At 48.8% G+C, this 17314-nt stretch overlaps 1 protein-coding gene across 1 annotated transcript in view; it reads right to left on the reverse strand.

Annotated features, from left to right (window-relative positions):
* Positions 1 to 1188: 1188 nt before the first annotated feature.
* Positions 1189 to 17314, reverse strand: part of MAML3 (mastermind like transcriptional coactivator 3) — a 368902-nt gene continuing 352776 nt past the window's right edge. The window contains exons 3-5 of the mRNA XM_006906222.3: positions 13176 to 13439; positions 9041 to 9125; positions 1189 to 4665 (exon numbers count right to left, since the gene is read on the reverse strand). Coding sequence (XP_006906284.1) covers positions 3668 to 4665; positions 9041 to 9125; positions 13176 to 13439 — 1347 coding nt within the window. The 3' untranslated portion in view covers positions 1189 to 3667. The remainder of the gene's footprint in view (positions 4666 to 9040; positions 9126 to 13175; positions 13440 to 17314) is intronic.

Below are 17314 nucleotides of genomic sequence, written 5' to 3' on the forward strand. Positions count from 1 at the left end.
ATATGATGATATAGAAGAAATTGTTTTCAAGGAGAAACGTATTCCATTCATCCGGCGCAGAACACATTTTCGTGGAAATAAAAATATGTGGTTTAAATTAATTCGGACGAGGCGAACCCGGCTCTTCTCAGAGCTTCGTGTTTTCACTCTGCTGCCGGCCGTCCCATACCCCGCTCCAGAATCGGTTCGCTTTTCCATCTCATGTGACCTGGTACAGTACTAAGCCCGAATCGTCGGGACAAAGCCGAGTGTCACACGATGTTACCTGTCCGTCCATCTGGGAACACAGCCCACCATGGGTAGGGCTGGTCTCTTCTTCCACGGTCAAGTTCATGTCTTCTTTTCGTTTGTCTATGTTAAAAGTAATGTTTGTTTTGGGTCTATTTTCGACTCCCCTAAAATGGAAAGTCTCAGGTCAGGTCTTCCAGAAGAGGAAGGGGTGGAGTCATGTGTGCGTGAATTGTTAACGAAGGCCCAAGGCCCCCCAGGACTGGAAACAGAAAGGGAGTGGGGAACGGGGGTGGAGAAGGGCAAGCAGCCCAGCCTCCGCTCGATCTGGGGGAGCTCTGCAACAGAAATGCTCTCAGGGTGTGTCCCGTTCACACCTGCACCAGAGAGGATGGAAGCTTCTAAGCACTTCAACTCTTTGTGGGTGGGCGGAGGGTGAGCCAGGTTCTGCCCTGCTGGGCTGACAAGTGAGGCAAACTGTGTGTGTGTGTGTGTGTGTGTGTGTGTGTGTGGCGCTGACAGTGTACTGATAGTATACTATCGTGCAAGACCCTTTTGTCTTCTTCCCCTTAATATATTCCTTGAGCTTTCACCTTTTTTTTTTTTAAATAAAAATTTTACTGTCAATTTTCCAAGTCCTCGGAATGAACCAGGTGGATTCGAATTGTTACTGAGCTCAATCTACAAATGGACTTCAGCGTGTTCCTTTCAAAGTTGGCTTTCCTCTCTTCCCTTTGCCATGTCCCCAGGAATACCAATTTAGAACATTTTAGTTGTGTGGCTGAATTAAAAAGGCTGTGATTGATTGATCAATCTCTACTGTTACGTAAATGTTTAAATAATGATATCAAAAATTTGAGACAATTGCAGTTAATCATTTAAAACCCGGGCATATTCTGTTTAATTAAGGTTGGGGATCCAGTGGCAATCCAAAAATAAACTAAACTTCAGGTTGATTCAGATAACTTTTTATTTTTTTTTCTTTAAAAGTGGTATGTCAACATCACTTCATTTCTACATTTCAGAGGTCTGTACATTTTTAAAAGGAAATAAGCAATGCTCAATGTACAAAGTAAAAACAGAAAACTAGAAAAATCTGAATAAAATGGAGCAAGTTGCCATAGGTCATACAGTACAAATTAGTAATTAGATGTCATCTGAAGTGCAATACCACTGCTGTGACGATGAGTTAAGGAATGAAATAAAAATACTCTATTTTAAACAAACAGTATATATATATTTATATGTATATTTTTTACAGATAGTAGACCCAGTGATATCTGCAGTATTGTAAAAACTTATTTACAAATAACTTTTTTAGACATTACATATACATCAGCACCGTAGTAAAAACAGAAACGAAACAAAACCACCTTATTAAAATCTACCTCTCTATGTAGTTGGTCCCAGGACTCAGCACGTGGAGGAAGCTTTTAGGATAATGGAGCCGCACCTCCACCAGCCACCTCTAGCTTCTCATCTTTGCTTATATATTTCCCGTACCTTTCAGAAGAAGGTAAACGTGTATTCCGTGTCTTCTCTTTCGCTTACTTTTTTTTTTGTTTTTTGGTTTTCATCTGCTTCCATTCAACAGTTTCCCACACAGGGAGTTCACTGTCCTCCCGACACCACCACTTCCCAGAGAGCGCGTGGCCCTTGGCTCTTCCCCACCTGGCCGCCTCTGCCTCCATCCTGCCCTTTGCTGAGGAGACCCATGACCTTGGTACCTGGCAAGCAAGTCAAGTGAAGCGCTTGCCTGCCTGCTGCCTCTTTACATCCTCTGCCCCCAGCTTTCTATCCGAACCCCCCTTCTTGAGACCTTCCTCCGGGTGCAGCCGGCCCAGCTGTCCATGGCACCCAGCCCGGGCTCCGGTGTGGCGAGCTGCGTGTGACTGCACAGAAGGGAGCCAGTCGTTCGGACATGGAGGAAGCGTGTGGGAGGAGAAAAGCACACACCGCTCTCCCTGGCTTAGGACAAGGGTTATGCCACATGGCTTTCAACGCGGGACAGATAAGTCCTTGTAAATAAGAGACAAGCCTTGTGATCCCGGAGGTTGTTGATCCCTTCCGACACAGACTTCAGTTAGGGCAGAGTTCAGTGAATTACAAAGGAAACAACTGTACAGGTGTTTTGAAGTGGATTACTTTGCCCATATGAAAGGAACCATTTCTTCCTCCCTTTTATTATCAAAATGTAGAAGGTGGAGCAATTGAGTTTTCCGCGCCTTGCCTCTCAGGGGTTCAGATTTGTCTTTCTGGTGAGTAGGGATTAAGGGCAAGGCCGAGTTCAGAGCATCAACCCCGGGATTGTCCCAAAGGGAGCCCAAGTCGGCGAGCTCCAGGCCGGTCCTCCTTGGGTACACCAGAAGTATCGGATGTGGCACGCGTAAACCCACCGAGCATCAGAGCAGCCTGCACAGTTCCAGGCAGAGACCAACTATTCATTCAACTCTACACGTGGGTAGAGAAGGAAAATGCCACTGTCACCTTTGCTTTTCGGGCACTGTCCGAAGTCGTCTTGCATTTATTTTGATGCTGCCCAGGCTCCCTAAAGACGAAAGCTTCATTTCTTTTTGGATAGTCGGCGAGAAGCTGCAAGGGCACTGGGGTGAACACAAGGAAGGACGAGGGCAGGGGCTGGGAAGAAAGGCGGCCGCGCTGGCAGGCACGGAGCATCTGCCAGGGTCTCCCCACCCTGTGGCGTCGGAAGTAGACGGCAACTGCCTTGATGTGTCACTATCGTAAGGGCTTCCAGGAGGCTCCAGCCCAACCACCCGGAGTGCTGGCCACCGTGGTCACCAGCAGAGGGCTGCGCCCAGGACGGGCCTTCCTCCCAGCTCACTTGACTGTCCTTGCGAGGCAGCTGAAAGCAAGCCTCTGAGATTTCTGAGAGTCATCAGGGGCGGGAGACAGGCCTGCAGGACCCTATGCGGTGTCCCTGCGACACGTCGCTGCTCCTCCTGCCCGCCCTCCACGCGCGGCAGCAGGTCTCCACGCCTGGCGTCTCCTTCCAGCTGGAGCTCAGTGCATTTCCGACCTGTGCGACCACCCAGCAGCCTCTGTGGGGCTCTCCCTGGCCCGCGGCTCTGTCTCTTGTGTCTCCAAAGCTGCAGTCTCGGCGCCTGGGGCCAGGCGGTCGGAGAGTGCGCCGAGCAGGGGGCTCAGGCGTCTTCCCCACCTGCCTCTGCTGTGTCTTCCTCTCTTGCAGCTGGAATCTGCACCGGCATCTCGTCTTGACTGCTGTGTGAAAATCAGGCGAAACGAGGCCCAGCGGAGCCGTGGATTGGCACCTGGATCTTCCACCGTCAGCCAGCTGCAGTTTTGCTCAGTTTACGTGGGTCAAAAAAACAAAAAAAAACGAGGATGGATCCACATCCTGTTTCTTTTTCACGTTTTATGCTTTCACCACTGGAGTTGTGGCTCTCGGGGCCCCTCCTGACTAGGGGTTTCCAAACAATTCGTCGAGCTCCTGCATCCATTCGTCCCCCGGCCCACCTTTGATGATGGAGTCCACGAGGTCGGCACTGTCTGAGAGACCAGGGAAGGAAGCCCCGGCCGCCTCGCCACTGTAACTGTATGACATGTCCTGAGGGGCGTTCCGCTCATAGGCTTGGCTCTGGCCGCTTGGGGCAAAGCTGCCACTGGGCATCTGCTGCTGTGCTGGGGGCTGGCCGAACGCGGGCATACCGGGGACGCCCTGGCCTAGGCCAGACATGACCATCGGCCTGGCCTGGCTGGTGCCTTGCTGGCCTGGGAGGGGCGGCATCATCTGCCGACCCATGGCAGCCGGGTTGAGGGTTCTCACCGTGCCGGTGTTAGCGTCCACGACCTGGCTCAGTCCCTGTGGGAAGTGCTGCTTGGCCAGCCTCGGCTGGCCGGCTTGAAGTGGGTAGCTGGCGCCGTTGTTGAACGAACCCAGTTCTCCACTAGTCCTCCCGGGCATCCCCTGTAAGCTCCTCTGCTGCCAGCTCTGGGCTCCCTGCGGGACCGTTCCCATAATGCTCTGCAGCCTGGGCGGGCCCTGGGGCCTCGGCAAGGCCTGGCCCACCGGCCCTTTCATCGGCTGATGCTGCTGGGTCATGGCCGAGTTCACCAGCATGCTCTGACCGAACCCACTCACCATCCCGACCCCTTGCCCGGAGGCGGGTTGCCTCGGCCCCTGGGCTTGGTTGTGTGTGATGCTCATGCCACTTTGGTTTGGGTGCTGCAACATTTGGGTCATTCCTGTGCTCATATTATACATTCCGGGTTGGCTGGTCGGCGTGGTGCTGTACGGGGCCAGTCCCATCTCTGACTGCGCGGCGGCCGTGGCCATCGTCCCTGGGTTCTGCGAGGGTCCCATTCCCATGATGCCTGTGTTCTGGGCCATCAGCCGCGACGTCCGCATGTTCTGGAGGGTTACTTGGTTCCTCGCAGCCGCGATATCCTGCGGAGAACCTGCGGGGGGGAAAGGACACACACGGCTCACTCCTCTCGATAAGCAATGCCCTGGAACGAGGCACTGGAACTTTCTATGCAAGAGGCAAAATTCTTTTACGTGAAAGGATCTACTCTGATAACAAATCCTTGATAAAAACAGTTAGTATTTTTCTGCTTGTAACCTATGCTGATTGTGCCCTTCGGTATCTTCTAGATTTTTCAAAAAGATGAACGTTAGAGTCATCGAAATTCCCAACCTCCAGAAATGACTACTGCTAACTATTATTCCCATATAAGTAGATACACACACACACAAACTGGGGTCATACGGTACACACGCTATTGTAGTTGACTTTTTCAGTTGATTACCCTGGTATTATTTTTGTTGACATTTCAGAAGCTAATTGTTTCTCAGTCTTCTTGTTATGATGCCATCCTCAATCAATTAGCTAGCATTTTCCTTGGAGGTGAGAGGGAATTCACCTTCTGGGCTAAATTAAGAAGACACGGCAATCACCGTGTATATTCTATTTGTGACGTGGAACACAGTACAGTAGAGAATACTATGAGTAAAGACCATTAGATTAATTTCCCCTAAGACTTGAGTAGGACTTGAGAGGTTAAAGGCCATTGCTTCTGCTAAGGAGCTATTTTGACAGATGTGGCATTTTCTGGACCTACCCTGTCGATTTCCTCTGAATCGTAACATGTCAGGGCAAACTGGCCAGCTTCCTGAGCTAGAAAAAGAAATTATCCTGCGACTTGCTACTAGGCAGTGAACTTACGGATCTCTCCAGCAAAGGCCACTCCTCGAAACTGGCAATGACCATGTTTCTCAGCAGATCGCTGATAGAGTTTCAGGGATGCTGTTTAAAAGTTGGCCAGAGTATGAACGTGTCAAGTCACTCCACTCTCATCAGGCATTTGAACGAGTCCTTCTTTACATGTTCCCGGGAAGTCTCTAAACCAGCCAGGAGGATAGAGATGTCACTCTGAGGACCCCAGCCAAGGCTGGAAAGGACTGGGAGGTGCATGGATTTTTCTACGTCCCTGCTAATGATTAAGTCTGTGAGTCAAAGAAAAACAGTTCTTTTCCTGGACATTTAAAAAAAGATGTGGCATGGGAGCCAATTGATATTATAAGCAAATTTGATCCTCTCTGGAACCGAGATGAAAAACCAGATGAGAAGAGTAGAAGCTTGTTAAGCCTGGCACCTTGGCAGATAACTGAAGTGCGTTTTTGTCTTCCTGATGGGGGTATTGATTTCTGGGCAGCAAATATGTCTCCATCTATTATTTTTCTCTTTAAGGAAGAAAATTACGGGAATTTTGATTATGACTTAAGTTTTCCAGGCTTGAGATCGATATCATGCTGCATTGAAAAATTAAATGGTTACTGCAGGGGAACCTGAAGATCTGGGGGGCGAGCCCTAGAAATGTTCTCATTTTTTTGTTTTAACTTTAATTATATCTAAATGATTAAAAAAAAAAACCCCCACTAAAGTTCATGATTAAATACTGGATGGCAGTATATAGTGCAACTTGTAATCTTGTTATAAAGTTTTATGACCTTAACGACTAAATCTGTATTGACTGCATGGCCAATCTGATCAACTGTGCTGAAATGGGTTATTGAGTTGTTTATTTAAATATTTAAGGGAAAAATATTGCTGACTCAGAGATCGATCAGCTAGACCCACATTATACAAACAGGCTGATGGGCCGCTCGATGGAAATAGATAAAAAGACTCTAATATTTCGGACATTTTTGTTGTGCTTAAAATGGACACACTGAGGAACTGGATATTGTCTGGAGTAAGTTTTTGAATGAGAAATAGACTCCTTTATTAAGAGAGCAGAAATGCTGCCATGCCTTTTAAGAGGTATTAAAAGATTAATCCAAGCCAACCTTTATTTTTACTTAGTGTAAATGTCTGCACTATCTAAGTGTAATTCTTATGAGAAAAAAAGGACATTTTAAAATCAGCACCGTACTTTTAGCCTAAGAAAAACAAAAATGGTTTTATTAATTTAGTTTCATGCCTTCAGTAATTTTAAATATACAAAGGAAAAAAAATAATTCAAATGCGTTCAAAGAAATAACCTTTCTTTATCTGATTACTCCATATGTTAAACGACAGATTACTTTTTCTTCTTTTTTTAAAATTTTTGTTTAAAACAGATAGTATTATGAGGCAATGTAGTCAAATTAATTTTCTCGTCTACTGGTTAACATCACAATGTCAAAGGAAATCTTCCATGTTCAAATAGAGATGATAATATGCAATTTTTTTCCTAAAAGGGTCTATGTTCTATCTTCATTCACAAAATGCCTGTGTGTGTGAAATATAAGCATTTCCTCAGAGGCATGTAACATCACCCAGGGGCATGGAACTCAATAAAAGATAGTCACTAAAACCTCTGAGATGTGTGGTGTGAGATGTATAAGTTTTTATGCAAGTTATTCCTACCGGAACTTCTCTCCAAGGACAGTATTTACTATTTCTCCATTTGCTATTTTCCCAGATACATAACATTATGCTCTCTAGGGTATTAGTAAATACATAAAATATTGAAGATAGTAACAAAAAAATATATATATATCTCAATCAGCTCAAGAACCCTAAAATGTCACTGGTTGTTTAGCTTAAGTGTAGCTAAATTTTTAGGTTGATTACCTATGCTTTGGGGTTTTAGAAAAGTTCAGAGTAAAACTTAAAAATTGGAACCAAAGCATTTAGAGTAATTCATACTATACTGAGGAATTATTAAATTTCGGAGGATCCCTTTATCCTCTCAAATATGACATAAGTTATGAACCAGAAAACTCAAGGGACACTAAATTGGCTTTCTCAGATTTCATGTTTTTCATTAGTTCATAATACAAAACACCAGTTCTCCAAGTGTGTTCCTCAGGTAGCAGCAGCCCCAACTCCTGGGAACTTGTTGCAATATCAGTTCTCAGGTCCCACACCAGACCTCCTGAACGACAAACTCTGGGGGTGGGGTCAGGCTGTCTGTTTTAACAACACGTGACAAAGACTATTTTCCACTCCTGTCCACCCATGACCAAGTGAGAAACATAATTCTTCAAAGACTGTCGACATTAATTTAGTGGACAGCATACCTGTGGACAGCCCAATTCCTTTGTCCTTCCCTGCGTCAAGTCCGAAAGGGATGTGGAAGGGAGTGATAGCTACTCAAGAGCCAGTGTTTTCAGAGGCCACCTTCAGTGAGTTCAGCGAACTTCTGTGGCTTTCAGGCTGTTTAACCCACAACTCTTAGCGCCTGATCCAGTATATACACACCGTGGGTTTGTAACGGAGCCAGAAGTTTCTCCTATTATGATACACTCTGTTTCTTTGTATTGTATTTCATGTTTAAAATATTGGCTTGGCTTGTTAAATTGTCTCCACCAGCTACTGTTATTGCGACCCAAAGACTGAAAAATGCTGCCCTGGATCACAGTCTACGGGGGAGTAACACTTGTAAAGTGATGTACAAAGTTTGTATAGATCGTTATTATGCATGTTTGTGTGCAAGGGGCTTCACAGCTCCTGACAGAGTCTCCAAGAGAAGCTGCGATGCATCGATCTAGGCCCTGAGAAACAGGCGGGGGATCAGAATCAGGATTTCCGCTGTTAGGTGACCCCTATAGACAGAGCTCTGAGGACGCCTATGGGTGAGACTGGGCAGGGTCCTCAGGCCCGTCCTCCACCCCATGCAAGACCCTCGGGGATCTCTCTCCTGTAGATGGAGTGGCCTGTCTACTTTACAAAGGAAAGGCAGTCTTCAGCATACGTTGCACCCATGGCTCCTGGGGCCATGATTTGAGATTTCTACAAAGAGGCAGCAGGATCAAGACAGTCCTGCCATCCACAAGGCCTTATGTGTTTTCTATATTCAGGAGAGATCAGTGGTTGCTGCAAGCCAGTTTTTTTCACTTCGGAAGTTGGAAGTGGGGGTTTTGGCCAGCTGATCTGCTGAGATTAGCAAGGAAGATGCGGTACAGGATTTCTGCCCCCACGTGGCCACTGAGGTGATGATCTAGACATAAACAAGGCCGATAATGGGCCAACAGGCCCTTTTGGGTCGTTGAACTACTGAAATACTTCTGTACCTTTGGCAAAGAACAGCTGCCTCAGTCCCGCCCCCACAGGCACCTTGACCCCTCCCTGGGCCCACCAAGACCTCTTCCGGACCTGGTGACCAAAAGGTCACTGTGTGGCACAGCAGGGGGCCTCCACAAGTGCATTCTGCTTGGATGGTGCCCTCAGTTCTTAAATATCTTTCATACCACCTGACACGAACACAGCCCGTCAGGCAATGGGCTACGCATCCTACACTTCGCCACTGGAAGGTCTACAACGGGAGAGGTACGCGCGGGCCTCACCTTGAAACTGGCCGACCTGCTGCACCGGGTACGGGCTCCGCTGCGGCTGGAGGTGCTGTCGGGGCAGGTGTGGCTGCTGCAGCTGCTGGAATGACAGAGGCAGGGCGCAGGTGAGGTGGGGACAGAGCACACGCTTAAATAGCCTGTGGTTCTGAGGAGGGTGGGCTTTGTCCCCCCAAACGAAACTTCGTATCGAAGAACAAGGTGCATACAGGCAAGTGCTCGAGGCAGAAGTGGATGGTGTGGTGGGTTTTCACAAACAAACACACCCCTGGTAACCAGCATCTAGATCAGGACGCAGAAGGTGGCAGGAGCCCCTCAGGCCCCTGGCTGTCGTCACCCTTCATCCAACTCAGGCAAACGGTCCCTCACTAACAACATACATCAGTTGTGTCTGCTCTTCCCTTTACGTAAGGGGATTTATACAACGCACTTGTGTCCGGCCTTGGTGTCTGGTTCCTCACGTTCCTTATAGGCGTGAGATTCAGCCATATGGATACATGCAGCTGTGGTCTGTTCATTATTGCTACTGAGAAGCATTCCATCCTATGAACAAGTCACCATTCATTTGCCTGTTCTACCAGGGACGGTCACTTGGGGTGCTTCCATTCGGGGCTGCCCTCAGTGCCACTGCCGTGAACACCCCAGTCCATGCCTTTTGGCGAACGTCTGTAGCATCTCCAGCGCGTGGACTTGCTGGCTCACGAGCAACGTGTACCAAGCCAGGCACTTTTCCCTTTCCAGCCTCGGCCTGCATGTTTTCCTTAGCGTTGTGGGAACGGAGGTCAAAGAGACAAGCATCTAATTTTTAATGACCTAAATAGATGCTATGGGTAAAGGACGATGGGATTCTCAGGGGCTATAAACAAGGCTAATCTTATTCCCAGGAAGCCGCATCGCCTGTAAAATCCACCTCCACAAGTAAAATAGACACCGACTTCGTCCAGGAAACCGCGTGGGATTCCACGTGGGCCGGGAGTCAGGCAGCCCGCGTCTCAGCCTTCGTCCGCCCACGGGGACGCGGTGCGGCCAGCGCTGTTACCAATATTCTGGAAAGGCCATTATGATCATCGTCATGCTCCACGCGCAGAGGGAAGGAAGAGAAAGCGAGGCGGAGAGAGCAGAGAGAGGGGTCCTAGTCCTCGGCCACCGTCAAGTAGCGGCCTGACCTTCTGCCTGTCGTTGAACCTCCTCCCGCAGCTACTGAATATGCATTAAGCACCTTTCACCTGCAAGGGCTCCAACGAACAGACGAACAGACGAGGCCCTGCTCTTTGGAGTGTTCGTTATAAAAATAACACACATTGACCACTTCTTAACATGTGTGCTTATGTCTATTTTTTTCTCGTTTTGGTTCTTGGGCAGCTCTATAATTTTCTTTTTCTTTTCTTTTCTTTTTTTTCCTGGACGAGGCCAGCCAGTAGTCTGGCAACCAGAGAAAGGAACAGCCTCTGCCCCGTGCACCCTGTCCCGTGGTGCCTGTCCCGGTGTTTGGCCCAAACTGTTAAGATTCATTAATTGCGTAGACAAAGCGTAGACAAGAAACCACGCGAATCCGTTACGCCTGCTCGCAGGGCGTTCCTGGAAGTCAGCTGAGCGTCTGAAAGCTTCTCCTCAGCCACATTTCTCATGGTGTGTCAGCCTTTAACCGTCTCACTGGGAGTACACTGGGGGGCGGGCTGTGGTAGGAGGGGGTGGGTCCCTGGTCACCAGTCAGGAGGCCCCGGCTGCAGTCCTGGCTTCTGCCTCTCTCTGACTCTGCGACATCACATGGATAGCATCGGCTTCTGTCCTCGGTGTCCACATATGTAAAATGAAGGGACTTGATGACCTCGAATGTTCCTTTCGGCTTGAAAATTCTAGGTTCTGTGGAACCTCTGTGAATAGATGAGAGGTGATATGCCCTGCACTCTTTGAGAAATAAGGCATTAAATGTCACTTCGTGCCTGCTTTCGGCCGGCTCTGTTCTGATTTCTAAGTCCACCGAGGATCATTTTAAAGTTCCCAGAGATAACTTCTCTGTTTTCCTTCACACGCCCTTTCAGGAAACCCAAGTGTCTCGAATACACTCTTTACAAAATGGTCACTGCTGCTTCGGAGACCAGGGAAACCAGCTCGACACGGATATGGTTCTGTTCATTCTCAAAACAAGAAGGTGACAGCTCAGCACCTGCAGGCTCCCAGACTGTCTCCGGGCACAGGTACGGCGCTGCAGCGACTTCAATGTTTTCAGCTCAGTCTCCCGGTTTCACACCTGGGCTAGTCCCACAGGATGGTCGGCACGTGTGGCTGCGGCCTTCTGTGACACCAGGGTCATGTGACAGGTCCCTATATACATTCGTGCCATTGCCAAAGAATTTTACGCACATTATCCCACGTGATCCTTAGAACAGCTACAGGAGGAAGGCTGGGAAATGATCACCCTTTAACATGGTTCGTCTGAAATCACACCACAGGCCAGAGACTGGACACATTCTGACCTTGGGTAAATTCTACCCTCGGTCCGTGATCATCTCTTGGCACACACGGTCGCTAAGGAATTATATTCATTTTTTTTGCAGTTTCTCTTTTCCATCCATCTTTTCCGAGGAGCCCCGTATCTCTCTGCATCCTGGAGGAGGGGTCCCCCACTCTCCCATCTCCTAGTCTGTGGGTGTCTCCCTGCGGCAGCTCTTTTCCCGACTCTTCTGCCTCCTTCCCGTGCTCAGGGTTGGCCGGCCTCGCCGAGCGGGCGCACCCTGGGCTGGCGCAGCCGGGTTCTGCCTCCATGTTGCATCTTGGGCACAGCACACATATCAAAAGCCACCACCGAAAGTGTCGGGCACACCTGAGATGCCCTGGGACTGGCCGGGGAGAGGAGTTACAAAGCCCAGTTCCCTTCGGCAGCGCCACTCACAGGGGCTTTAGCTTGGTTCCTTGTCACACACCTTACGCAGGGTGGCGGGGATAGAGGTTTGTTTGTACAAGAGCTGCCGGGCAGCTGACCGACCTTGGTAAAAAGGGAGATAATTACACAGCTGTTTGGGAACAAAAGCAAAAAAGGGAACGTAAGTGAACTGCATCGAGTGGTACAATTTTTCCGTTTGGAGGATGCTGACTGATGTTACTTCGAATCGCTGCTCTGGTTAGGAGGGACCTCAGCGTGCCTGTGTCCCACACAGTATCTGGTCTGTAAGTGGTGGAGGATGCTCGATAAATTTTCAAAATTCTGATCCTATTAGGAACATTCTAGAAGGGTAACTGTGGGGCGGAGCTCTGTTGGGCCTTGAGCCTGAGATGACAACCTCACACCTCCTACAGAAAGATGTCCTGTACAGAACCCAATGGGAGCCATCCCGTGACCTCCTGAGGAAGGCCTCAGGCCTCTCCCAGGATCATACTAAAATAGGCCTGGGCATCTCGCAAACAAAACAAAACAAAACAGACACCCCAAAAGGAACCACGCTGAAACCTATGGGAGCTGCCTGAAGGGAAGGTTTTCTTTCAAAGCTGGTGGACAATGATGCCTAAGGTAAAGCTTTATATGTGTAAGGCCTTTATTTAACTTAAAGATTTCCTGAGCGGTTCTAAAAGCTGTTGGGAATTTTCTTAAATTTTCCTCCTTTCTGTGACCCCCAGGTTCAGGTCTCCAGGTAGTTCTGTGGGCCCTATTATTCTGCTATTGTTTCTGACCATCGTTCATGACCAATTCTGTAGAATTCTCCTCAGTCCCTGCTCGTGACACTTTCTTTCAAGAGACAAAGTTCTCTCAATTCTTTTCTTCTCTTTTTCTTCCCGCTAGAAATATTAGAGTTTATGAAGGATGTGAGCCGGCCCTCCCCACTCCCGTGCCGATCGCCAGAAACCAGAAGAAAAGGAGTCGGGCTTGAATGGAAGACTTGTCTCTGGCAAACGGGCCTTCAAACTGATGGCTGAAGCCTGTCTTTTAAGTACAAACTAATTTGGTCTAAGAAAAAACCTAATCGAAAGGTCTAAATTCTGCAGGTTCTTTTGTGATCCTGGGGAACTCCAAACCGTGACTGTCCTGAGGAAGGACATGAGCTGGACATCCCCCCTTCCCCCCCCCGCCGCCACGGACACCAGGCTCTGAGCAAACGCTGGCCCATGAAGGGATCACACCACGGGCGCACATCACCTGCTCGGCCAGAATCTGCTGCTGCTGCTGCTGCTGCTGCTGCTGCTGCTGCTGCCTCTGCTCCCGCAGGAACTGTTGCTTCTGCTGCTCCATCAGCTGGGCCCGCTGATCGATGAGCATCTGCTTCATGATGGCTGCCTGGGGCTGGCTGCCCAGGAAGCCGGGACCTGCAGGACTGGCGCCAGAGACCATGCCGCCTGAGCCTGGGGGCACGGAGGATGGCATGGGGCCGGTGGTCCGGGGAAGCCCGACCGGGTGCTGCTCCTGGAGGACAGAAGAGAAGAGAAAACAGTGATTCCACATCTGAAGGAAAGTGACTCCACAGGGGAAGGAGAGTGGGGAGAGGCCCTGGCTGTGGACCCAAGGGGTCCTGCGTGGCACACGTTGTATTTCCATATGAACAATGCGGTAGACCTCAAAAGTGGACTTGTCGCAGTAGAATTAGAGAGGCTACGCGGTGACAGTCACAGAGCATGGCTCTGGAGTCTGCGACCAAGTTCTGGGACTGGCTAAGGGACAAGGACAGGGTTTTCAACTAACATCCTGCGTTTTTCCAAAGGAAAGGCAATAAGCCCTTATTAGGCGGGGCTTATCTTAAATCTGGAAGCAGAGAGCTGGGCCGGATCTTACCTCTTAATCCATGCTTCCTACCTGACCCAAATGGACTTGGGTAGTAGGAGAGATGTTTACGCAAGATTGCTGGAATTCTTAAATCGACAGATCTACTATTCGATGAAATTCTAATTAGAGACGACTTTTGAACAACACAGGACCTCTGTGCGGTTGAAAACCTGTGTATAACTTTAGGCTCCCCCGAAACTTAACTAGAGTCCTCCCTCATTATCCATGGGGAACTGGCTTCGGGACCTCCCACGGACACCAACACCCAAAGATGCGCAAGTCCGTTATATAAAACAGTGTAGGATCAGCGCGTGCAGTCTGCCCGCCTTATCCGCGGATTCCCAGCTGCGGATGGAAAACACTGTTTTCAATCTGCGGTTGGTAAGACCCACAAACGTGGAATCAGGTACACCAGGGACCAAGTGCAGATTTATTGGGGAAAACCCCCTGCCTATAAGTGGCCCTGCACAGTTCAGGTCCATGTTGCTAAAGCGTCAACTGTAATTGTGACATTTGAAAGCCTGTGACATTTGAAATGTAAAACAAAATCCTGCTGGTGAGAGCTGCTGGTGAGAAGTGGGGATGGGCTCTGCCCAAAGATAATCATCTCCCAACATCTTCAAAAAACAGACCCGAGTCTTGTATGCCTGAGACGACTTAGATGTGGGGGGTTTACCTGGGTCTCCGGATTCTGTAATTATGTGTTGGATATTGAAATGATGGCAGCTTAAGGACTCCTTAAGTGATGGAGACCTATTTATATACAACCCAAGTGACTGACTACTAGAGATCGTGCTCAGAGAGGACGTGTGTAATGGCTGGACAGTGGAGATGACTAAGGGAAATAAAGATTCAGTTTCTAGACACTTCCTTTCCCGCTCATTCTACCAAGCACGCCTGGTGATGGCAAGCACTGTCTGAACATTCTGCAGAAATGTTCCTTTCAGTCCATTCGGGTTTCAAGTAATTAATCCCCACCCCACCACCCAAACAAAACAGGCAAAACAACCAAAAAAACGAAGTGAAAATCCATTACTCCTGTCACCCTTGAAACCAGAGCCCCAGAGTTCTGGTTCATTAGTGCGTGTAGCCCAGGTCACATGATAAATGGAAGAACCATAACTGGCAGAACGAGACACTGATCTTCAGTCTAAATTCGCATTCCCTCCACTCGCCGAGGCCTTTCCCCAGGCTACAGGTCCATGGTGCCAAGTGTGAGCCTAAGAACTGCCTGAAGACAAAATTTATAGGACGTCTCTCATAAATGTACTATTTTTCAAACGTGCAATTGTTGAAGTTAACACTTTTTGTCTTTGCCTAATAACTGTGTGTTTACAGAGAAAATACACAGAGAGCTATGCAATATTTATGTTAAAAAGAGCTTATACTCAAAAATGCCAGGAACCTTTGTGTTACCAGTTTAGTTTTTGAATGACCTTTGCAGGGGTCAAGATATTTCAGTCTTTCCTTTCCCCCTAATTCTTGTTTTCCAAGCCCTTCCTTTCAATGGGATAATAAACTGTTTCTTGCCACTTTTAGAAATAAATGGCTAAATGACTTGACACTTTAACAAATTCACACTGAAGTATAGCTAACCGATCAGCAAAAATACAGATATACAGGCTTCTCTTCCCCCTGTGTATTTCAGTATGTTTAATTGCCAGTTTTGATAAGGAAGAGAGAGTTGGAATGAAAATGAGAGCCAAGGGAAGATAAAGTTTTCTTCAGCTTGACTTTATGACAGGGCTGGTTTGGGCCGGCCCTGTTTATTTCTGCACACTTTGAGATATTCTTGTCCTGCCGGGGGAGCTGGGGCGCATGCCCACAAGTGGTAAGTAGTGACGTGCGGCCTTCCCAGCCTTATCTCCACCCCGCGACCATGTCGACACATCCAGCCACTTTTGGCCCCTGTCTTCCCGCGGCAAGAATACTTCAAAAGCACAGTGGGAGGAAATAAAAACCTCCTCAAGGGGAGAGTTAGGTTATTTCTTCCCAGGACTATGTATTTCCCCAAATGATTCCTTCCCAAAGGTTTTACCTCCACGTTTCTCACTGAAGACCTGAAGACAGTGGCAGGAGAGCCATGTGCATTTTCAAAGGATTGCCATCCATAGGAAACGGCCGTGGATCTAGGCTGATACACCTTTAGGACTCTCCCAGACAGCTCTGCTGCGTTCAGCAGCGGGTGAGTGACACCTAGAGCCCAGCCTCAGGCGTGTATTCGGAAGCTGAAGACGCACCAAGTGACTCACCTTACACACTGAGCTGGATGAGGCCATTAACTGCTTCATATTACATGGTGGCTTTTAACCTCCAGTCTGAAAGGGCTTAATGAGCAACAGTCTGTCGAATTTCTGGATTTCATGCCACCGCTCTTGTTTCTAAGGAGGACATACACTATGTGTGCAATTGGAGAAAACCAGGCTGAGCTTTCGTCATCAGAAATGTAATGCCTCGAAGCCAAATGATGCGGTATTTTTAGGTTTAATTACCGGTTTGTTCTCCACTCCACCCCTTGCCCAGCGACCTCCATTGCTTTCTACCAAGAATCCTCATTCAGTCTCTTCCCGTCAGAACCCCAAATGGCCACATAGATCTTCATTACTCCCCAAACCTCTTACCCTTCAGTAAAATAAAGGGAGGAGAAAAAAAAAAAATCAAAACCAATGAACGTATTTTACTTATCTCCTCCAGGGAGAAGATCTTAGCAATTTTCTAAGGGCTGGAGAGAGGCAGGAGGTGTAAAAAACACCCTACCTCCCCCAGAGAGGCAGTTTTCGACTTCAAAAAAACAGCTGTGGTAAAAATATCTCCCAAGAGCAGCCAGCTGTTTATTTATAAATCCGTGTGCAGGGAAGCTTTATTCCTCTTAAGTGTTTTCAAGAACATGCCTAGTGTTTGGGTGAGAGGGGCCGGGGTTGCTGGCGGCGAGCCAAAGATTGCTGGCTCCTTGGCGGGGATCACAAAAGACTGAGACTGGGGAGACGAGACTTGGTGGCAAGCTGGCTTGAGGATGGATGCCCCGGGCTGCAGCCTTTTTTCAGGCGGTCCTCGTCCGGGGAACAAGGGGCAGCTGCTGTTCTTCCTCTGGCCCAGCAGGTGGTGGTGTCAGCCCGGCGCTCGGGCTTCCGCCCGCCCGCGTGTCCCCCGCCCCTCCGCCTGCAGATGGCTTAATCATGACTCCCGCGCCTCCCCGCCCCGGCCCCCGCCCCGCGCGTCTGGGCGACGCTGCGAACGTGGAGCCAGGCAGTCAAGTGTTACTGCGTACAGCAGGTAGCCTGGCAACTGAGAGCATAATACCGAGCAGATGGTGTTCGCACGGCGTGATGGACATCACACACGACAGCCTGAGACAATCCAGGAATTCCCTGGTGACTCGAGGCCCTCTTTACACAAAATGAGTTCTCTCTCCATGCCGTGTATCTCTGGGGTGATCTCCCCCCTCCCCGCTCCCCCTGACACTGAACTGGTTTCTTATTACCGACTTTTCTTCCAGCCCGAGGGGAGGGAGGTGGTGC

The sequence above is a fragment of the Pteropus alecto genome, unplaced genomic scaffold (genome assembly GCF_000325575.1).
Source record: "Pteropus alecto unplaced genomic scaffold, ASM32557v1 scaffold50, whole genome shotgun sequence".
In the NCBI taxonomy this organism is placed as follows: Eukaryota; Metazoa; Chordata; class Mammalia; order Chiroptera; family Pteropodidae; genus Pteropus; species Pteropus alecto.